Source organism: Aspergillus undulatus, assembly GCF_047715775.1.
Source record: "Aspergillus undulatus strain CBS 261.88 unplaced genomic scaffold BDV17scaffold_36, whole genome shotgun sequence".
Lineage (NCBI taxonomy): Eukaryota > Fungi > Ascomycota > Eurotiomycetes > Eurotiales > Aspergillaceae > Aspergillus > Aspergillus undulatus.
Genome location: NW_027396640.1, coordinates 258,876 through 280,078, shown reverse-complemented (window position 1 = coordinate 280,078; position 21,203 = coordinate 258,876). Strand labels below are relative to the sequence as shown.

The following is a 21,203-nucleotide window of genomic DNA, read 5'->3' as shown; positions in this document are numbered from 1 at the left end:
TCCTAAGCTATAATTTGCTCAGATTGGAGTGTATCCAAACGCACTGTTATGACCTGCGTCTCGAAATTTAATATGGAGCAGAGGTCTAGCCCCTTATCATATGGACACTGAGTCATTGACTCTCGACACAAGTGGCACCAGAGAACGTGTCGAGCGAAGGAAGAGATACGTGTCCGGACTCCAACAAGCAGAAATGCGCCCATCATCAGCAGCACACAAAATAGTGCTGACGATATGGAGACGTGGTGCACATCGAGTTCGATTTGGCGCCACGGGAAGCTCGAAATCTTGTTTGATAGGAGGTGAAAGAAATTGGGAGTTCGATATGAAACATATAAGATCTTCAAACAATGAGGGGCATTTAATAAGGGTGACGCATGCTGATCACTAGCTTTGAGCGCACAGCTTGGAAGTCGAGGGCCAAAGATTGCGAATTGCGAATTGCGACAGAGATCTGTGGAGTTATTGATATGCTAGCGGCCGGTATCGAGTAGATAAGTTGTTCCTGAGAACCTGGCCCTCCGTAATAATACTAAAAATATGACAATGGACAGATGCATCCAATATCGCGGGGTCAAGGACTCCTCGCGGCATCAATCGAGACTCGAGCATTGCTGAGGCGCATTCTTGACGATGGTCGGTGCCTCATTGACTCATTGCCTTCTCCATGAAAGTCGTCTCCGTACGGAGTCGGAAAAGAGATTCGATGGCGAGGAGCCCGATCGATATGGGCAACAACCACAAGGATCCATATGAACTTGAATTAGGGCCCGTGATGGACCTGCCCGAGCAAGACTCCGTAGCAACAAGCTTTCTGCTTCGCCACCGCCCGATAATCATCTCCTGGAAGCAGCCAGAGCGTGGCCCCCGTGCAAGTTTTTTCCTCCCTGCCCTGGATGATGGATCAAAGACGGCTGTTTTGCTGTGTATCGCCCCCTGTACTGTATGTAAGATACGCCGTAATTTCGAGTGCTCTCAAACCAGGATATTCCAGTTGAATGGCTCGCACGTGATATGCCCCCACTCACCACTTTATTCTTAGAGGAACTGTTTGGATTGGTGGTCCGCTGCTATGCTGCCCCGCTTGTGCCTGGGATTTGATTATTTGATAAACTTGGCCAATTGTTGTCTGGTCGCCGGCCCATGACCTCATATGGGAAGTGCGAGATCCTGCGGGATAACAACGCACTCACTCCTCGCTTACTGCAAACAAATATAACGAACACCCTGCGGTCAGACAAGTCTGGTTCTCACGAGCGAATTGCCTCTGCATAGTTCCTTGGATCCCGGTGCGCGGATGCGATCGCATACCAGCGGATGGTAGGTGAGACTGGTCGGGGTCGAAAGCGGGCCTCGCCACACTCGCCAAAATCTGCTGGCGACGCGTCCTCCCGGGCCGGACTTTCACTCTTCCGTTTGTATACATAGCAACATTCCTCAATGTTTGACATCGATTTTGGGGATCGGGAATGGACGGAGGTGAAATATTCGATATCAATCGCGCGCAAATGAGATAGTTTTGGAAACCATGTTCATGTTGTAGCTTGGCTAGTATCCCGCAGAAAATGAGAACTTTGAACTCCTTTATCCAGCCAATCATATTAGACTCAGTTCTGATATCTTGTTCGGCCAAGTCTGACTCTGTGCTAACGTCAGGGTTCTGTATGTTCCAAGGTTGTTCCATGTCCGGGAGCGAATAACATTTGTTACCCGCATAAGCTGACTCTATATCAAGGTTCTCACTGGCTTTGAATTTGCTGCTTTCCCTCTGCTTTCCTGTTTGCAGCCAGCAGGCGTGCAGGCGAAAGTGAAACAACAGGATGAAGAGAGCCAACGCCAAGTGGGGCCGCTAAAGTCTGAGCAGCCAAGATAAGACTAGAGGTAACGGACAATTCAGTCTGATAGTCACAAAGGCGAGGCAACGGGGTGAGGATCTCTTGCGGTCTGGAGGTTATACAGATGGGCAGAAATTATACTCTCTATGTAGAAATGACCATCATGATGGACAACGGAGTATAACTTGAAGGGAGAGTACAAAGATGAAGAGATTATTGATACGCATGGAGCCGTAACACTCATGTAATACGAACAGTGGCCCGGTACGATACCAGCAGAGGCCCACCAACCACTCCTGGGCCACGACTCCTTTCTTGTCCTCCCTGAAAGCCTGCTTCCTCTTGCGACTTTGCGATCCAGTCCTTCCTTTTTCCCTTTCTTTCCCTTCATTCCTCTTCCAGTGCCTTCCGATTCCGTCTCTCAGTGCCTGAGAAACGTCTGCCTAAAAGCTTCTCTCTCGTTCGAAGCTCTCCTTCTTTCATTCGTTTAACATCCCTTCTTTCCAATCTTCGGCCACTCGCCTCCAGTTCGACTTCCCTCAAAGGGCCAGACAGGTCGACATAACAGTCTAATTTACCTTCCAGTGAATCTCGTCGCAATCGCGTTGTCCAAGTTGCTCCTACTAACGCCTATCCTTCTCAACAGACGTTAGCAATGGCTTTCATCAAATACGCTCTTCCCGTCCTCGCTGCGGCCCACGCCGTCGTCGCTGCTGGTGAGTTGAAGAATATCCAGTTGCTTCGTGCTGGTCGCGGTATGTCTAACAGGAATTGCAGACTGTGGTAGTGGCAAGACCATCGACATCCAGTCCCAGAGCGACCTCGACAGCTACAACTCCTGCGAGGAGCTTGACGGTGATGTCTCGCTCGCCGACAGCCTCTCTGGTTCCATCACCATCAACGGTGTCCAGAGAATCAAGGGTGCCTTGACCGCCAGCGGTGGTGCTAACATCACCTCGCTTGCGGCTCCCTCTCTCGAGACCATCGACGATGCTTTCAGGCTCGAAGGTGTCACTTCGCTCACCTCTCTTGACTTTCCCAAGCTCACCTCCGTCGGAGAGATTGACTTCCAGGCTGTCCCCATCCTCCAGAGCCTCGGTTTCACCAGCGGTGTTACCAAGGCTGGCAGCGTCTCCATTGTCAACACCGGTCTGACTTCCCTTGACGGTATCTCGCTCGACCAGGTCGGCAGGTTTGTCGTTACCGACAACACCCAGCTCGAGAGCGTCGACGTCAACGAGCTCAAGAACGCCACCAACCTGATCAACTTTGCTGGTAACTACGATGATCTGGCGATCAAGCTCCCCAACCTCTCTTCTGGTACCAACTTGACTATCCGTAACGTCTCCTCCGTCTCTCTTCCATCTCTTAAGAAGCTCGAGGGTCAGCTTGGATTCTGGGGCAACGCCTTCTCTTCTCTCAGCGCCCCCAACCTCACTGAGTCTGGAGACCTTGTCTTTGAGGACAACTCCAACCTCCGCAACCTCAGCCTGCCGGCTCTCGAGAAGGTCAACGGTGGTTTCCTGATTACCCGCAACGACAAGCTCAGCAGCATCAACTTCCCCAAGCTTGCTACTGTCACCGGTGCTATTGACTTCTCCGGTGCTTTCGACAAGTAAGTTCTTTATCCTGCTTGTTCGCTTGTTGAACCAGCACTAACATCCACTTCCCTACAGGGCTACTCTTCCTTCCCTCAAGAACGTCCGTGGTGGCTTCAACATGCAGTCCACTGGTAACTTCAGCTGTGACACCTTCGACTCCTGGAAGGACAACACTATCCACGGTACCTACAAGTGCGAGGCCGAGACTGAGGACCCCGAGACTGCCGACGGTTCTTCCGGATCCAGCACCACCACCTCTGGTGACGCTGAGCCCACCGACGATGCTGCCATCCTCACCGCTGCCAACGTCCCCGCCATGGGTGTTGCCGCCATGTTCGGCCTCCTCGTCCAGTATGTTTTGTAAGCGGATTAAGGATACCTGACAATTGTGTATGCATCTTTGCGTTCTGGTTTCGCCTTTTCCTTCACTCGCCGCGGTCGTGTAAAGTGACATAATAAGCACTGGGGTTTTTGATATCTGTACTGTGTGGTTCTTATGATAATAATCGAAGTTTTGAGCACCATTATCGTCTTCCGTCAGCAATCGTTGGAAAGCGCCTTTGGTCTAAGGCTATTGTGAAAAGTTGTTGAATATGACGGAAGTTCTGAGCTGGCGGTGCTCGAAATTGTTTACCTGTTCTATAGACGTTCTTTCAAGTTCATGCTTATCTCTGACGACCTCTATTATGCTCTTAATCCAGTAATCTTTCAAAGCTATCCATCCCTCTCATTGTCTGAAGCTCTAGATCGTTTCGAACGCTTTCCATTTATTCAAAGCCTTGACACCCACTCTTTCAGGCCCAGTAAACTTTCGATCAGGCCCTGCAGACTTGCACGTACTACCCTCCATTGGCGAGTGGTGATTTTGTCGGTACGCCTGACGTCATATGCCCACTGACAGCATTCCATGTTCTAGGGTGTTCCCATCTAGACTCATGACTTCCACTTTGACAACCGGAATCGTCTTTACTATGCTGTAGCTCTATAAACAGAGATCATCTAGTATATCCTAAAGCATAAGAATGAAGCATAAGAACGTTTTTCATTTCGCTGGGCCAGGTCTGTCTCAATTTCGACATTTCTCAAGTAGATGTTGGTATATATATGCATATGTGTGTGTATATGCCACCAACAGCGGCGATGCCTAGTTCGGCACCAGCCTTATACTATGTCTTTATATGCATCTGTCATTCACCATGTTATCTCAACATGAAGAACTGATATATATATATTATGTGAAGTGGTTCTGAATCTTCGACGTCTTATGCTCAACGTTGAGGGAGGGTGACTCTGCATACAGCCCGCAAGCACCAGTTCAATTCGTATATTAGAATTATCGATCACCCAGCAATCTATGATATTTGAAAGGTCGTTTGTGCATGGATGTTCATGACACATTGATGCCTTACAAGTGTCTTGCCCTGCCCTCCACTTAAACAGTTGCCATGTCATACCCAAAACAGCGGTTGTCGATGCTGTATAAACTCACAACAATTCTATAGCTACATAAAGAAGATCTAACCACTCATACTGGTAGTACATCCGTCCTGCCCAATACCGAGGTAACAAAATCCATGAACGTTACAACTCACTGAGCCGCCAACCTGGATTCTACAAAAGTGATGGGTTACCTGGAGAGGGATAGGTAGCCACATCCCAGGTCCCAGGAGGGGCTTGCAGGTGTTCATATTGATGTCAGAGGCTTGGAGAGGGGTCCTCTTTCCCTCACCTTTCCCTTCGGGGTAGTATATACATACGGAGGTATGCATGCTTTGGTGTTCATAGAAGACAGTAGTAGTGAGAATTAACATTTGGATCAACATCCCCATAATGAGGGAAGTGTAGGAACGGAGGAGGCTGAGGAGGATGTCGATGATGATGATGATGATGATGATGATGATGCCTGGAACAATCGATGTCTGCGTATGTTGTTGCCCCTTTCTACCTAACGAGATATTGCATGAATGCACCCGTGGTCGGGTTCATCCCGCACGGAAATCCCATCCATTGGGCCGGGAACTACTTCCAAGCGATATCTGTTCCAAACATTGTGTATGGATGTATCTACTGCGGCACAGCTACTCTACAAGAGTGATAATGATTTTACTACCACCATGGCTAGCACGCACGCACACGAACACGAGTGTAATCTACGCTCTAGGCTGACTCCAAGCTCATGCTATCTATCTCAAACTCGTTGTCACGAGTCACACCTGCGTTGGCGTGCGGCATAGGGCATCCGCTATTTGGGATTGGGTGCTTGGGCCCCGCGCTTTGGTCAGTAATTGAATGCTAACGTTGTATTTCCTTGATTCTTGCTTCAGTGGAACGTGACGTGTTGTATCGTACTTTTGACAAGACACCTGTTGCTCTCTCCGTAGATACATTGGACGGTTCGTAGAGTTCGCTAGTCGTTCATCCGTGTCCCTTCTTCTGGGTACGAACATTGGGTTTATCGAGGTCTGGCCCCAAATTAGAGTGTGGAGGAGCGACCGGCATGTAGTGGAGGTATCAGTGACTAAAATAGTGAGTTGCCCATTCTATAGGCACAGCCCTTGCCTTGTCAGCGCGTGGGTGTGTACTTTATGCATCGCGGATTGCCTTTCTTTTCTTTCTTGGCTGGTGTCCTTCACGCAAGTTGATGGAGCTTAGCAGTATTTACTACTAGTCAGTAGTAGCGAGGAGAAAAGCACAGCGACCCGCCCAGACTCGATGAGACCGAACCCTTGCGAACAATTGGGTCGAGACCGATTTAGAGTGGACTATGACTGTGTGGATATTTGATTCATGTAATTGTAGCCACCTTGAGAAGCCGATCTTCTCTTTTTGAAGTCTGTCCTTGCAGTTCTGAGTAGGAAAATCCTAGGTACAGGGAGGAGAATATCGATTTTGATGTGGAGTGCTGCAGCTATGGGTATGCGGATATGTAATCCGCGTAATGGTGATGACCTAGAGAAGCTGATATTCTTCCGTTGGGATAAGTCCTTGCAGTTTGGGCATACGTGCTCCGCGGTCGGATGGGAGCATCAACAGAAAGATTGAAAATCTTTGCATACACAAGGTTCGCTGCAATACGTCATGCGTGCATCCTCGGGCCGGGGCGCTGTGCCTGCTACCGTACCACTGCAGCGGTCCACTCAATAGGAAGCCCACTACTGTATACCTGGTCCTATGGAGCAAATGTGGCCGAGGACCATTCAGTCACAAGCAATCGCAACATCGATGAGCTCCAAGCTCCGCAGGGGTGTATTAATACTTATTTCTTTTTCTTCTACTCACGCGAATTCTCCGCGGGTAAAAATATAAATTATTTAGATATTTACCTTATCAGTTTGCCTCCTAGAAAATATGCCACGAAGTAAAATCTTATTAGGAAAAAATAAGTAAGGAATTCTTATTAATTATTAATAATAGAAAATTTCAAATAATTTATTAATTTAATCTTATAAGTTCAATTGTTAATTCTTAAAATAAATGAAAAGAATATAATGATGATCTATAACCTAAAAGGTTAGGATTATTAATAATAATAATGAAAGATACATATATTATATGTAGCGAATAGGGACCCGACAGGCCTATAGTGAAGTATGGAAGTGGATAAGTTGATGCTATTTAGAGACTGCCGGCGGCGGGAGCTAACTACCTATGCTGACTAAGAGCTGAGTCATCAGGGATGACCGATATACCGAAGTATGCACACTGCGTGACATTATATTCTATATTATATTTACGAAAAAAATAATAATCTTATATAAATCTTATTTTAAATTGTTAAATATATATTTTAATAAGTAAAGACTAAAAAGGCCTTTTACCTAACAAAAAAACAATTTTGATATAAATTTAAATAGGTTATTACTGGCTAGATATAGTTAGATAGACCTGGAGACTTGCTTCACTTGGTAAATATTATTATAGGCTGTTCAGTCGGAATTCAAGCCAAAAGGTTGGTACACGGTAAGTGAACCCCAAGAACGTTGGTCTACCATCCGTGTTGCACGCATGGCCTGATATTGAGGTGTTGTCGCCATCAAGGTGCGTTACCAGTGATTACTCATATCTTAGTCAGCGATCCCGCTTCTTCTGTGGGTCCGTCCCTTTCGAGATAGGAAGACAACATCTATCTCATGAAATCAAACCCTACGTTTAACAATCCGTTTTAGATATTTCCCTATTGCTTGGCAAGATCAATAGCTCGCGGCCATGGTGAGCGTGCTTGACATCAGGGCGCGCATTCCCGGAGACCACGCGTAGTAGCAAACTTCATCCTCGATGTGACGTCAAGGTTCACCATCTCTGGCGGGGCTGAAATCTTCAAGAGAATAGCACTTCTTTGCTCAATTGGAATTGGATACCCCGCAAAAGAGCAATTATTTTCTCCTGGCAGGCAAGAATTCAATTAGGAAATGGATCGACTGGAAGGATTATAGAGTGAACCTTACCCTGCGTGATTCGGTCTAGAAGGAGAAAGAAACTGCGAACCCACCAAGATGTGCGGGGACGCCGGGGAGCCTATGTTGACCACTTGGTGATAGATCAGTGATCTGGTGAGAGGGCTGTAGCAGGGTTGAGCCCCGCGTGGCCTATCGTAGGTGTCCAATCCTCAGAACGTGTAGTAGATGAGGACTGGAGGATACAAAGTGATAGATTAATTGATAGGCATAGATCGAGCTGTCAGCTTGGCTAGCTGAAGAAATGAGCAGCCTGGACCCAGGAGTCGTGCTTGCAGGGCTTGAGACGGCTGCAGTCGACGGCCTAGGTGCTCGCTGCAGGAATAGAGCGAAATTGGAAGGACGTATCAAAGTAATCCGAGTAGGCCTGCCAGGACAAGAGAACAGCGGCCAAAAATTGTGTGACCTTATGTGCTGGAGCTTGCCGCCGTCGCTTGTGAGCACGAAGTCCTAGAACCAAAGTGGCTTTACTACTTTCTTTTTTGCATGCTCCCAAGCCACCAACATAGAAGTGGCTTTACTACTTTCTCTTTTGCATGCTCCCAAGCCACCAACATAGGCTGACTCGTGCTCTCTTCCAAATCCTGGAACGCCATGAAGTGGAACGAAGCAGCGAGGGGCAAATATGAGCGAATCAAGGCGCATGAGAAGGAGATGGACAAGATCTTGCATGACTATGCATTTTGCACGCAGGGTTCTCCTGGTTCGCAGTCTGCACAGTCGGTGGGTCGGCAAAGTAGTTGAACTGTTAAACGGGGCCGTTTCACGTTTGTCGATATGTAAGAGCCACTGAGAACTCCACGCGTGGGGGAGAATACGGACAACGCACATAGGGCTCATAACAGACTAACGCTCGAAGGTCGAGGCATGTCGGGAGGATCTTCCTTTTGCTCTTTGATAGAGTATTTCACGGGGTAACAAGTTATAACCCCCTAATGGGTCACTGCCTGCCCCCTAAAATAGAAATAATATATAAGCTAATACTAATAATCTTGTAGGAAGCGGTTCACTGATGAGTCACGAAGTAGTTGTTGATCCGAGCTAGCTCGAAGCCGTAACGGTTAGAAGAACCGATGTGGCTGACTAAAACATGACTCAGCCTGCTGAACAACAAGGAAGATCAATAGGCGTATGACAAATCTACTAACTTTGATGATGATGTTATATACTATAAATATACTACTAAAATAAATAGTATCTTAAATAAAGGTAAAAAAGCTATATTTATTAAATATTATAATAGAATTTATAGATCCTATTTCTAAAACTTATGTAAATTATTTTTTAGATATATGCATATTTTCTATCCTTTCTATTATCTTTTAAATGAATTTTCAATAATAAAGTTACTTATACCTTAAGTAATATTAAGATTAAAAATATTAAGTGTCGGAAGGTGGACTTGATATAATAAGAATAGATATATATATCTGAATTAACTATTCCTTAATAGGAATAGTGTCGTAGCATCAGATATATATAGGAAAGGGTTTGGTGCCACTAAAAGTGGACTTTGATAAAATAAATGTAGGATCTCTGAAGAACTAAGAGAAGCAGACTAAATACATGAATACCAGCCTTTTTTATATTTGCCTCGGTGGCAATTATTTGTTAGTAAAACATTCCAGCGTATTATTGATTTGTAATGAGATTGGCCTAGACCTTTAGCAATCTGATGTCATAGGTCAGCTGAACTTTTGTGAACTTTTTATGACCTTTTTATGCACATTAACAGTTATGCATATAGTCATATGATATGGCTTCCGAAATAATTTAATTATAAATTTAATTATAATAACATTAAATAAATTACTAGCTTTTTAATAATACCACATATTTTTATAATTCTTATTTAATTTATAATAGCTTCGCGAAGTGAAGTGACATAGCAGGATTAGTAGGCAGGTAGTAACCTGTTAGGGGGTTATGACCTGTTACCCTGTGAAATACTCTACATCAATCTTCACCCTGGAGCTATTGTTAGCTCGTCTTAGCTCAAGAAAGGCGAGCTCCAAATCGAACCAAATGATTGTTCTCTGAAGGCTCTGAACAATCTGACAGCCTCGGACCGTACATTTATCTTTGGATTTATCGGAGTTTATCCATGAGAGAGTACTTAAGTCATGTCGTCAAGAAGCCCGGGTTGATGAAACCGATTCGACCCTTCTCGCTATCGTGGCCTACATAGGGCTTCCCCACAGTAGCTGTCGCCCTGTTGAATTTAGCCCAATGGATTGCTGACGTTGAACGCACTCTGGGGCACCACAATGCAGTATCACGAAGAATAAGCGAACTAGACTCCCTTAAATGGACTCGGGTATTTTCTCGAAGCGTACTCTCCACCAGAGTGTTGAGTATGTGTGAAGTTCAGAAACAGGAATCTTTTTCAATCGAATGTCTGTATATGTGGTGTTTCACAGTCAATCTCATCCGGCCTTCCGAACAGGTTCGTGCCTGATCTTTCTTCATGCGGGAATTCGATCTCAGATACGGTGGCTTGTTTCATAGACGTGCCAATGCCGTGGAACGGCATCCAGAGTTCGATAGCCCCCACCAGAGCCGCCGTCAATCATCGTGCCTTGGCGTGTAGAAAGTAAGAACCCGAAAGCCAGGAATGGCCCTCGAGGTGATCATACAGTGCAGCCACATAGATGTATCTAGGAGGGAAATGTGGCGTTCTAGGAGGGATCTGAGAAGCATTAGGCGTACTGAGGTCTTGATCTCATCCTCCTTCGAGGTCAGATCCGGGAACAGCAAGTGACAGATCTTATCCTGACGCCACAGACCCGCTACGCCCACCTCTCTTTGACACGCATAACGGCATCAAATTATTGGGGCAAATCATCGGGATGGCATTCCGGTAAGCGAACACTTAGAAGATACTTTACGCACGCTCGAGCAATTGTTCGTCAGCGGCCACCGGTCCAAACGTCACGAAGCTCTCCCTCGTCTTGGGAGCGCTTTTTGCATCTTCCTGGAGCAGAACCTCTGAGTCTTATGTTCATTGCACATGGATTAAGTTCCATGTTCCCGGTAGTGACTGAACATAGGCTGGCAGGCTGATATCGATGTTGCTTGTCTGTTAAAGATGTCCAGCACAAATCCAAATACTACCGGCACCCCTAGCGGCCAGCCATGGCGTCGAAATGCACTGTCTACGGGAGGCGAACCAAGAGATGAAACGTCTGAGAAGGATCATCTTCATGACCAACCGGGGTCCAAAGGTCGGGATCTCCTGGTGACAACACGGGTGTATTGATGGGCTCTCGGAATTGTGGCGATCTTGACCGTGGCCCTATCTAGCACGAATGTTTTAGGCTCAGATCTGCTTGTCACGATTTGAGGAGAAAGTATCCTGGCAAAATCCCCTGCTCCTGTTGAGAAGCTGGGCCCAGAGATCGTCCGTCCCCGATGTTCCTGGTGGTGTAATGTACCTATAGCGTACATCTGATGTGATAGAACTACAGCGTAGGACAACTGCTGGCTACATGCTGTATTGGAGTTCCATCATTGAGGACTTATTCGAGGAACCTTTGGAGTCTGAGTAGGGTAATCCCTGTTGCCACAAGGATCGAAGTCCTTGCTTCGTGCTATTAAGTTCTGGGACCTTTCCTGTCGACAAGACGATCTTCTCGGGGACCCCGCGATTGTCTGTGCGCGGGAAGTTTACGCAGAGAGCCCAATTCGGTCTTCGCGAAGGTTACTTCGGATTGTGAAGCCTTCGGATTGTACTTTTGAACATGATAGGGCGAGTTCATCCACAAGAAAATGCCCGCGCGGCATTTCCTCTTATGTGGTAATCGAAGAGTTCGGAGCCATTCGTCGGAGTTTGGCTTTATTATCTTCAACGTATGGTACTGTGCTGATGTATTGTAGCCTCGAAAAATGTCTTTGACGTACTGCTTTCTTCAATGTACCCGTTCTTCGCATTTGGAGACAGTAGCCGGAGTTCGCTTTCAATCTGCAGCCTCGACTCGTTTACCAAAATGCTGGCCAGGCAGTAGGACGGCTAAGCGCCGGATGCATATCCCATATTCCGACGCGCCCATCAAGTGGCGCTTATTCTGACGCTCTTCAATTTAGCGTTGTGGATGACATTGTTCTGAGGCTACTATGGCCATTCGGGTCTGGAAAAGTGGGCAACGTTTCAGCAGGCAATGGCCATTCGTCGACAGGCTATCGAGTATTGAACAATCCTATGCAAGGAGACTGGACGTATATTGGCCCGCGAAGATCGAGAGACCGCGACGACGGTGACAAATCAAGGGCCTCCGATCCCCGTCTCACTACGTCTGCCAGGTTTGCAGGACATCACTGATTGGTCCATCGGTATATCGCATCCTGTCGAAGTCTGTGCACTTTATGGCTCAAATCCAGGAAAAGATATAATATTGATAGAGAGTTGAGCCGCCCCAGATGTGTGCCAAAACGGACTAGCTTCGAGCGTCGAACTCTGGCGGAATCTTCGTGGCGTTTTCGCGCTCATGGGGGAAAAGGGACCTCATTATTACACGAAAGCGGAAAGAGGAGAATAATGAAGGGGTAACCAGTAGACAAGTATCTTGAGGCAATCGAGGGTCGAGATGTTGTTGATGGAAGCATCGGAAGGCGACTGCCACTGCCACTGCCACTGCCTGAGGAGTCGGAGAGCGCTGCAGGCTCCGCGGCCAAAGCCGAGCAAGAGAGCAATGATGTAACGTTGGAAAAAGAAAAGAGAGATTAGCAGTAAGAAAAGGAAAGAAATAAACGTCGAAAAAGAAAAAAGGGAAATAGGGTTGGGGGGAAAGGGAGAGAAAGAACAACGATCGGTCTGGAAGCCGTGGTTGTCTGGAGTTGAGTTTCCGAGTTAAGCGTCCAGCACGTCTGCTGCTGGTGATACATCCACGCTCATCCTCTCTCCAGTCTCCAGGCCTCCACTCTCCTCGACTTTACTATTTTCGCCAATCCCCTCTCTCTCGCGCTTGGCTAGGATCTCACATATAAAGCATGCTGCGACTTCCGCTCCAGAATCGTGTTCCGCAGAGCACTCCAGACCTCGTGGATTCCTTCGAATGCCGTCGTCTCTACTGTTATTTCTTTCTGTCCGATTTGAATTGTACTTGATCTGTACTCAGAAGCCTCTTCTTCTATCGTAGACACTCATTCTCCTGAACACTGTCTACATACCGTCAACAGCCTGAACCAACGCCGCACATACCCGTACATTCGCAAGACACGCAAGACATACAAGACGCAGCATCTGGACTGCACATAGATTGCGGGCTTCACGGTCTTCCAGAAAACCTCGACAAGAACCCATTGACCATATGGACCCAATCGCGGATAATGCGTCTCAGCGCTGCCATCTCCCGTGAGTATTTTGATAAAGTATTGGGCACCACGCATGGCTGATCTGAATGCAGTGGCATGCGCTCGGTTTCCTCAACATCTAGTCCAACCGACCTCACCACTGAGGACCGGCGTTTACCTCCACTTCCACCTATCGAGCCCCTGCAGCGGGATCTTTTCAACCCATTTAGCCAACGGAACTACATGCCTAGTCCTCCGAGCACACATGAGACCTACCCTGTCAGGTGGTCATGGCCACCGGACGAGCATGTTGTGCCACCTTTATCTCCAGCGACGACAGCGGATTCTTGGGCGGATCCAAGACCGCCTCAGAGGTCACTCAGATGGCCTCTAGACCCTGCAAAAATGTCCGCGGATGACATTATCAACCTGGTGGCTCCGGACGAGAAACTCATCACCCGGAAGCCGCCATTACAACAGCCCTGTGGTCGAAAGCGCAAAGCTACCATGATGCTTGCGGACTCGGATGAACAGAGGGAGAAGCACCGCGTCGCGGAAGGAAACCGACGAAAGAATTTAAGCAGCCTACTTCTAGGGCTGGACTTCAAACTTCACGACTTTTGGCTGGAACTGGCTGGCTGGAACCCCTCAAAAAGCCAGGCCGAGTCCAAGGAGCACATTGTTCAGGCCGCAATCTACTTGATCAGTTTCATGAGGCTCGTCATCGTCTGGCTGGTTTGTGACGCGAAGAAGAACAAAGTACCACATCACCTACAAGAAGAGATGCATGCAAAACTTCGCTGCATGCAGCTCGAGCGACAGATCGCTCGCCTCATACACCAGGAGCAGAAGATGCAACATGATTTTGCTGCACTGGAACGAGACTATGGAGCTTTGGAAGAGCGCAACCGAGCCCTTGAGTACCAGCTAAATGCCCGTGAGCACATGTTCCGTCCTCCACAAAGTGAGCATTTGAGCCCCCAGCAAGTCGCTGCACTACCGGACAGCACTGCGAGAGAGATGGTACCTGGTATGCGTATTTTCGGTGGTGAACCCGACTCAGCTCGGTTGAATGCGTTGTCTATTGGGAGTTCGCGGTCTTTCCGTCCTTCGTTCGCCACCCATACGCCCTCAACAAGCGGGCCATCTTCTCCTGTTTCCCAGCAAGGAACCTACCCAATAACTATCTCACGACCTGCATCCTTCATTCAGTCGCCATAGACTGGAGAGTGGTGACGGCGGCAGATCTTTCAACATCGGAAAATTTCTTTGCTTTTCTTTTTTCTTTTCGATTCAGCATAGAGCAGGCGGGGGTTGTCTGAATCATGTCCTTGGCCTATATTCACGAGGCTAATACGGCCGTTGCCTTTTCGGTTTCGAGGAACTTTTGATTGCTCATTGAAAACTTGTTTCGGGCGGCCTTCTCACCTTTTTTCCCCCCTCATACTCTACAGTATTTTAGTACAAGCCGGAGCATCTTTCGGTGTTTATTTTTCCTTCGTGCTTTCTTTTGTGGTGCTTGGGCTTCTGGGTCTTATTGTGTTTGTCAAAACACTCAATGTATTTATTTTTGCTGCTGATAATACACGTGTCAGAGCACTAACGCAGATATAGACATAGAAATGATGACGAGATGACTGACCTATTATTGAGTTATAATTTATAGCCGGTAAGCACGTGCCAGTATGTCCTTTTGAGAATTCCCAGTCTTGTTATGGAATTGAAACTGAGCTTTAACCTTGAAGATCATTGCACTTGTGTACTTCATCCTCATTCATGAGCTCACGAGAGACTGATGCTGTCTTTGGGATATTCCCAAGTTATTGAAGTTGGTCGGTTTGGTTTGACTGACCGGGATCGATAAAACCAAGCGAGACCCTGAATCTAGGCTTACGCCGCGGAGCAGATACCAGATGATACGCAAGTTCAGGTGGGAATCCCGCGGCTAGCGGGTAATTTACGCTGTAATTCCACATACTAGTACTTTCCAGAGCTTCAAGATCCTCCCAAAAGAAGCGAAAAACAGCAAAATGTTTATAGTATATTTCAAATGTTGTCGCCTGCAATATCTGTTTGAATATATCTGGTTTACATATTGTTTTCGTGTTGTCCATCGACAGTTCGTCCTCGAGGGGCTATAAAAAGCAACGAGCCAATCTCCGACGGAGGCTAGTTTGGCTGGACTGCGGCTGGTGGATTTTATCTCACTACTCCTCCAGGTGTCCAACATTCAACTGACGACCCCTTCTCTTCCACCCTCCATCGCCTCTCCGCTTCTCAACACCGACGACGGCGAGCTTACCAGCCTCACTCCTCGTCTGGTATATTATCGAGCCTCAGTCCGGTTCTTTCCACTCGTTTGGTTCGTCGCTTTCTCCGCTCGATCGGTGCCACTGTCCCCCGTACCGAACCTTTTTTTCGCCCTTCTTCCCCGTCGATCTGTTGCTGGCTTCTCCGATCCAGAGCCGATCGCATCATCGAATTACAACTATCCTCTATTAATCTTCAACCTTACAATCTCGAGGGTCCGGAATCCATCGAGTATCCCCCCTGATTCCGGAGTACGACCCTTTCCCGTCACGGCCCCCTATCCTTCGCCGCGTGTCCGACAATTGTGACACTACCGTACTGGGGATTGTCGCGTTCTGCAGGCATATCGTGCCTCATTGCTGGATATAATATTCCTTTTATATTTGTTTAGCTGTCATACCGCCCCTTTCCCTTCACGAGGATGCTGCTGCCGAAGGGTGGTGTAACCTGGAAGTCAGCCAGAGCTAGGCTGCCTCCATGGCGAGCTGTTTTAGTTCTGGTGACGAGAACACGCTTCTTAATATCTCTGGCCATTACGGGTCTGGTTGTTTTATTATGGCGCGGAATCAGCAGCTCTGCCTCCAAAATGCAAAAGTGAGTGACACCTTCTCTTGATGCCGGCGTCGCCTACCGACCAACTATACTAATCGCTGTTTCTCGCTAGTTTCTATTGCTACGGGCCTCCAAAAGCGCCTATGGATATGAGCCTAAATGAGATCTCCGAATGGACCGCTCACGCTCAGACTCCCGTCCTCTTCAACTATCATGAACCTTTCGAAGTGAATTCCAGTTCCATCAACACCGTTGACCTCAACCCCATCAAGTCTACATCGCAGGCCGTTCAGAACAAGGAGCGCATCTTGATCCTCACTCCGCTGAGAGATGCTTCCTTCCACTTGAACCGATACTTCGACCTCATCTACAAATTGTCGTACCCGCACGAGCTGATTGACTTGGCTTTCCTTGTCGGAGACTCTAAAGACGACACCTTGGCAGTCCTCACTTCCGAACTTCAGCGTATCCAAGACCAGGGTGACAAGGTCGCTTTCCGCAGCGCCACAATCATCCAGAAGGATTTTGGTACAGACTTTGAGATGACTGTGGAGGACCGACACTCGTTCGCCGCCCAGGGACCCCGTCGCAAGGCTATCGGCAGAGCGCGTAACTACTTGCTCTACTCCGCTCTGAAGCCCGACCACTCTTGGGTGTACTGGCGCGATGTTGATATTGTCGATAGCCCGGATACAATTCTGGAGGACTTTATCGCTCACGACAGGGACATTCTCGTCCCGAGTATGTATTGTGCTATTACTCTTCAAGGAGCATTGCTAATTGTCTTTTAGACATCTGGTTCCACCGTTACAGGGATGGTGTTGATATCGAAGGTCGCTGTATGTAATCGTTGTCTCCCTGCTTTGATTGTGACTAACAGCATGAACAGTTGACTACAACTCCTGGATTGAATCCGACAAGGCACGAAGACTCCGCGCGACCCTTGACCCTGACACCGTCTTGGCAGAAGGCTACAAGGAGTACGACACCGGCCGCAAATATCTCGTTGGAATGGGTGACTGGAGGAATAACAAGGATGAGGAGGTTGAACTTGACGGTATTGGTGGTGTTAACATTGTTGTCAAAGCGGATGTCCACCGCTCAGGTATATATGCAGCCTCCACGCTTTCTCTGCGTGATCACTCTAACATATCTCTAGGCATCAACTTCCCCGCTTATGCTTTCGAAAACCAGGCCGAAACCGAAGGGTTCGCAAAGATGGCCAAGCGTGCTGGTTACCAGGTCATTGGATTGCCCAACTACGTCGTCTGGCACATTGATACCGACGAGAAGCCGGGTAACCTCGGTGACCGCAAGGCGTACTAGATTCGCCTTCGAAATTGATTTCTTGCGGGCGGGGTTTTACGAATTTTCGACTTGAAATACCCATTGCTGGATGTATATCTGACGCCTTTGATTTCACCATACAGGCTTTGCCGTTCTTACGCACCTTCTCTTAATTATTTTATTTGCGGATATCGCGAACAGCCAGCTCGCTTCCGGTAATTAGCTTTCCTTACGTTATGTCCTAGGGTCATGTCTGCTTTTATTGGCGCTCGGGAATGTGTTCAGCGGTCTTGGAGGCTCATAGAGTTGAATGAGATTGAGCTCTGTTGGAGCTTCTCTTGTTCGTCAGCGAAGGGCACCATGATAATTACCCGGCCGAACCTCTGACTCTCGATTCTTGGCTCGGCAGGTTTTGCTTCAATTTGCTTCAGTCATTGCGGCGATGCTAGGTCTGGACCTACAGTGCAGGTTACAAGGTCCATTTCTGGACCTATTGCAACGCCAGTTAGCGCGCAGGAGCTTCAGTCAGACGAATCGAGAGCACAGAGCAAAGAGCGAAGGGGCATATGGTGCTTCTCTTCCTGCACATACATATATAAGCTATGTGTAGTCAATTGACAGTCGAGTGGAATGTCACGGGGCCTGCGGAGAACTTCCGTAGCTTACAAGCTATACCCATTCCGGAAGATCCGGAATGGAGTATTCCCTGCTCATTGTGAGTAGTATTGTCAGTAGATAGTATAAAATCAAGGCCCAGCTGTCGCATCTGAACCTCGGCCAGAACCCCGAACCTCCGACCCCCATCCCACCACCCTTCCCCACCATGTCCATGCGTTCACTTATAACACTTACCCAAGCTCCCCGCCTCATAAAGTCGCGCGCAACCCGGACACCTGCACCTGCGCTTGGATCTGGATTCAATTCTTCTTTTCTGCTTCGTTCTCGCCTTAAGTTTACTGCACCTTCTCCGATTCGCTATTTCAGCAGGACATCCACAGCAATGGCGAAGGAATTCCTCTGCATCTTGCCTGATAAGCCTGGCGCGCAGAGTAAGAGGTTGGAGGTTCGACCGTAAGATTTAGCCCTCCTTATCCTCCTGCTGCCTTGATTTCTGCGCACATATGCGTATAGCGAATTGGATTTGGAACTGATTGCTTACTGACCGCAACGCAACGCAGAACACACCTCGGAAACGTAAAACCCCTCGTTGAAGCAGGCAAGGTCGTTGACGGTGGTACGTTACGTCCCTCTCACCCTTACCATGTACATTCATTTCCCCGCGACTCCGGCTCCGGCTCCGGCTCAAGTTCAATTCTGTGGAGCTGATTGTAGGATATCTACAGGCGCCATGTTCAACTACGCACACCCAGCCACGGGTGAAACGCCCTCGTTCAAGGGGAGCATGATCATCTACGCTGTCGAGAGCGAAGAGGAGGCTTGGAAGCTGATTAAGGATGATATTTATGTTAAGGCGGGGGTATGGGATTTGGATGCTGCGCAGGTTATTCCGGTATGTTTGTCTATGTCCTTGATGGTTTCACGTGGGAGGTGAATTAGGATTGGGCTGATGTGTTCTGCCTGGCGTGTAGTGGAAGTCTGCGATTCGGCCATGAGGCTGGTTATAGGCTTTAGGCTCGAGTGCGTCGTGTTGTATGGTATGGGCTAGAATCAGGGGATTGGTTCGCGCCTTAGGTTGCTGTACATCTAGCGACACCTCTATGCGGGTGATAACTATATACGCATGTGCATTTGCATAGTACGTGTATGTACAAGCGAGCGTGATGAGAGGACACTGTACTACATGAGAAGAAAAAAAATTTTACAACTTAGCCTTGGGCTTCAGCATAGTCTCTGCGACCTTGCGCCGTTGAATCTTGCCCGTTGCTGTCTTGGGAATCTGGGGCACAATCCAGACCTGTCCAAGATAGAGAAGTCAGTAAAACGGGAGTTTGATACACAGTGCATAAAGCTGTGTTGGTAAGTTGATTTGGCTCACCTGTTTTGGAGTCTTGAACTTGGCCAGCTTGCTCTCAACCCACGTCTTCAACTCATCCTCCGTCGCATTCTGGCCGCTCTTCAGAACAACCGCAGCCCCAATTTCTTCACCGTAGTGACCCTCATCCGGAATAGCGAAGCAGACTGCCTCGCCAACCTTAGGGTTGTGCAGAAGGATATTGTCTAGCTCGATAGGACTAATCTTCTCTCCACCCTTGTTGATGAGTTCCTTGATGCGGCCAGTAATTATCACGTAACCATCAGGGTCTTTCTTGCCCTGATCTCCTGTCCGGAAGAATCCATCCTTGGTGAAGGAGGACTCGTTGGCAGACGGGTTGTTGAGGTATCCTTTTGTCACGTTCTCTCCGCGCACGCAGATTTCGGCCTCGGAACCCTGTGGGACTTCCTTGCCGGCTTGATCGAGAATCTTGATCTCGACGCCCTGGCCGATTCCTACGCTGCCGGGCTGTCGCTTTGCTGGAGGTAGGGGGTTGCTTGTCATTTGGTGGGCTGCCTCGGTCATCGCGTAGGCCTCGAGGACGGGGGTGTTGAGGGTCTTCTCGAGATCCTGGAAGGTTTTCGGAGACAGAGGCGAGGAGCAGGAGCGAATGAAGCGGATTTGGGGGATGGGATTAGGAAGCGGTGACTTGAGCAGGATTTGATGGATCGTAGGTACGGCGGAGTACCAGTTGGCCTTGTATTTGATGAAGTCTGACCAGAACTGCTGGGCAGAGAATCTAGTGGGTACAACTACCGAGCCTCCAGAAGCAAGAGGAGCCAGGAAGGCAGCGAGTAGGCCATGGACGTGGAATAGAGGCATCACCAGGTATGTTCTGTCTTCCGGGGTGAGCTTGTACGTTGCTTGTATGTTCCCTATGTCCGAGTTAGCTTGATATGTTGCGCATACTGACCGCACGACATACCCATGGTTGTGGTAAGGTTCTTATGCGTGAGCGGAACCTGCCGTAGTGTCAGCTTACCCTTGGGTTTGAACCTATTATGCAAGGGCTCCGTACAGCTTTGGGCCTGCCAGTTGTTCCACTCGTATGCAAGACAAGCGCGATATCGTCGGGCTGGGCATTCTGCACCCCGACATTTCCTTGATCCTTCAGCTTCCCCAGCTCCTTCACGTCGAGGACAACCTCGGTTCCGTTCCAGTAGCATTCGGCGATTGCTGCCTGGTACTTCCTACCAGCTCGAACCGCAGGGCCATCTTGGGCGTACGATCCTTTGGGGATAAGAACCAGAGTGGAGCTGAGATCATCGATGTAGAACTCAAACTCGTCCTGCTTGTATGCAGGGTTCAGAGGCGCAGCGATTGCGCGCTGCCACGAAGCTGCCAGAAATCCCACGATAAACTCGTAAGAGTTCACAAGCGCAAGGTTCACAGCTGCTCCGTGTCCGACACCCAGCTCGGCCAGCTTAGCTTGGAAGTCGGAGATATGCGAGTACAGTTGCTTGTACGTTATCGATAGAGCGGGACTCTGGGGAACGATAACGGCGACGCCCGCGCCGTCAGACGAGAAAGATCGAGCCAATGTAGCCATTCTGTCAGGTGTGTGTGATAAAGCTGATAGAATGGAGATGAAAAGACAGGAAGGCGAAACAGACTAGAGACGGAGGCCAATTCATGGGCCGACCTCCGTCGGTTCCAGGCTCCTAGGTAACATATTATCGCTCCAGCTCGTCATCCTTAATTCCTTATCGGCCGAACTGCCGACTTCTCCGTCTCCCCGCGCATTGTTAGTCGGAGATAGTTTGAGGCAAACAAGGTAAACTGAGCAAACTGAGCAAATAGAGCAAACTGAGCAAGCAGCATCCGATTGATTATCGAGGGCTCAACTCAAGCTTCAAGAGCTCCCCTCATTGTCCTGCTAGTC

General features: G+C 48.4%; 6 protein-coding genes across 6 annotated transcripts; 4 read left to right on the top strand and 2 right to left on the bottom strand.

Annotated features, from left to right (window-relative positions):
- Positions 1-1,015: 1,015 nt before the first annotated feature.
- BDV17DRAFT_134800 (uncharacterized protein) lies at positions 1,016-1,932 on the bottom strand. Its single transcript, XM_073754197.1, has one exon. It carries the CDS (start codon positions 1,682-1,684, stop codon positions 1,190-1,192), a length of 495 nt encoding a protein of 164 aa, XP_073614051.1. The 5' UTR covers positions 1,685-1,932; the 3' UTR covers positions 1,016-1,189.
- A 24-nt stretch (positions 1,933-1,956) lies between these two features.
- ecm33 (GPI-anchored protein Ecm33) lies at positions 1,957-4,296 on the top strand. Its single transcript, XM_073758406.1, has 4 exons — positions 1,957-2,419; positions 2,482-2,551; positions 2,613-3,450; positions 3,512-4,296. Exons 2-4 carry the CDS (start codon positions 2,491-2,493, stop codon positions 3,798-3,800), a joined length of 1,188 nt encoding a protein of 395 aa, XP_073614050.1. The 5' UTR covers positions 1,957-2,419; positions 2,482-2,490; the 3' UTR covers positions 3,801-4,296.
- An 8,375-nt stretch (positions 4,297-12,671) lies between these two features.
- On the top strand, positions 12,672-14,827 carry BDV17DRAFT_267858 (putative HLH DNA binding domain protein). Its single transcript, XM_073758405.1, has 2 exons — positions 12,672-13,240; positions 13,293-14,827. The coding sequence occupies exons 1-2, from the start codon at positions 13,197-13,199 to the stop codon at positions 14,398-14,400; spliced, it is 1,152 nt and encodes a 383-aa protein (XP_073614049.1). The 5' UTR covers positions 12,672-13,196; the 3' UTR covers positions 14,401-14,827.
- Positions 14,828-15,796: 969 nt separating this feature from the next.
- Positions 15,797-17,759, top strand: BDV17DRAFT_134633 (ANP1/MMN9/VAN1 family protein). Its single transcript, XM_073754196.1, has 4 exons — positions 15,797-16,083; positions 16,154-16,782; positions 16,833-16,880; positions 16,931-17,759. The coding sequence occupies exons 1-4, from the start codon at positions 15,911-15,913 to the stop codon at positions 17,365-17,367; spliced, it is 1,287 nt and encodes a 428-aa protein (XP_073614048.1). The 5' UTR covers positions 15,797-15,910; the 3' UTR covers positions 17,368-17,759.
- A 569-nt stretch (positions 17,760-18,328) lies between these two features.
- Positions 18,329-18,941, top strand: BDV17DRAFT_292882 (uncharacterized protein; the record flags this gene model as incomplete). The annotated part of the gene is made up of 4 exons (XM_073762460.1): positions 18,329-18,399; positions 18,507-18,562; positions 18,672-18,838; positions 18,918-18,941. 4 exons carry the CDS (start codon positions 18,329-18,331, stop codon positions 18,939-18,941), a joined length of 318 nt encoding a protein of 105 aa, XP_073614047.1.
- Positions 18,942-19,013: 72 nt separating this feature from the next.
- On the bottom strand, positions 19,014-21,005 carry BDV17DRAFT_134624 (acyl--CoA ligase). Its single transcript, XM_073754195.1, has 4 exons — positions 20,340-21,005; positions 20,247-20,283; positions 19,325-20,196; positions 19,014-19,243 (listed from the first exon to the last, which is right to left on the bottom strand). Exons 1-4 carry the CDS (start codon positions 20,868-20,870, stop codon positions 19,148-19,150), a joined length of 1,536 nt encoding a protein of 511 aa, XP_073614046.1. The 5' UTR covers positions 20,871-21,005; the 3' UTR covers positions 19,014-19,147.
- Between the last annotated feature and the right edge of the window lie 198 nt (positions 21,006-21,203).

Bases quoted from the DNA above. Each gene is read 5' to 3' on its own strand.
- BDV17DRAFT_134800 (XM_073754197.1), bottom strand. From the start codon at position 1,684: ATGGAACAACCTTGGAACATACAGAACCCTGACGTTAGCACAGAGTCA.
- BDV17DRAFT_134624 (XM_073754195.1), bottom strand. From the start codon at position 20,870: ATGGCTACATTGGCTCGATCTTTCTCGTCTGACGGCGCGGGCGTCGCC. The intron at 20,284-20,339 runs GTACGGAGCCCT...ACACTACGGCAG, and splicing joins CAACTGGCAGGCCCAAAGCT to GTTCCGCTCACGCATAAGAA. The intron at 20,197-20,246 runs GTATGTCGTGCG...ACTCGGACATAG, and splicing joins GAACCTTACCACAACCATGG to GGAACATACAAGCAACGTAC.
- BDV17DRAFT_134633 (XM_073754196.1), top strand. From the start codon at position 15,911: ATGCTGCTGCCGAAGGGTGGTGTAACCTGGAAGTCAGCCAGAGCTAGG. The intron at 16,783-16,832 runs GTATGTATTGTG...ATTGTCTTTTAG, and splicing joins CAGGGACATTCTCGTCCCGA to ACATCTGGTTCCACCGTTAC. The intron at 16,881-16,930 runs GTATGTAATCGT...CAGCATGAACAG, and splicing joins TGTTGATATCGAAGGTCGCT to TTGACTACAACTCCTGGATT.
- ecm33 (XM_073758406.1), top strand. From the start codon at position 2,491: ATGGCTTTCATCAAATACGCTCTTCCCGTCCTCGCTGCGGCCCACGCC. The intron at 2,552-2,612 runs GTGAGTTGAAGA...CAGGAATTGCAG, and splicing joins CCACGCCGTCGTCGCTGCTG to ACTGTGGTAGTGGCAAGACC. The intron at 3,451-3,511 runs GTAAGTTCTTTA...ACTTCCCTACAG, and splicing joins TTCTCCGGTGCTTTCGACAA to GGCTACTCTTCCTTCCCTCA.
- BDV17DRAFT_267858 (XM_073758405.1), top strand. From the start codon at position 13,197: ATGGACCCAATCGCGGATAATGCGTCTCAGCGCTGCCATCTCCC. The intron at 13,241-13,292 runs GTGAGTATTTTG...ATCTGAATGCAG, and splicing joins TCTCAGCGCTGCCATCTCCC to TGGCATGCGCTCGGTTTCCT.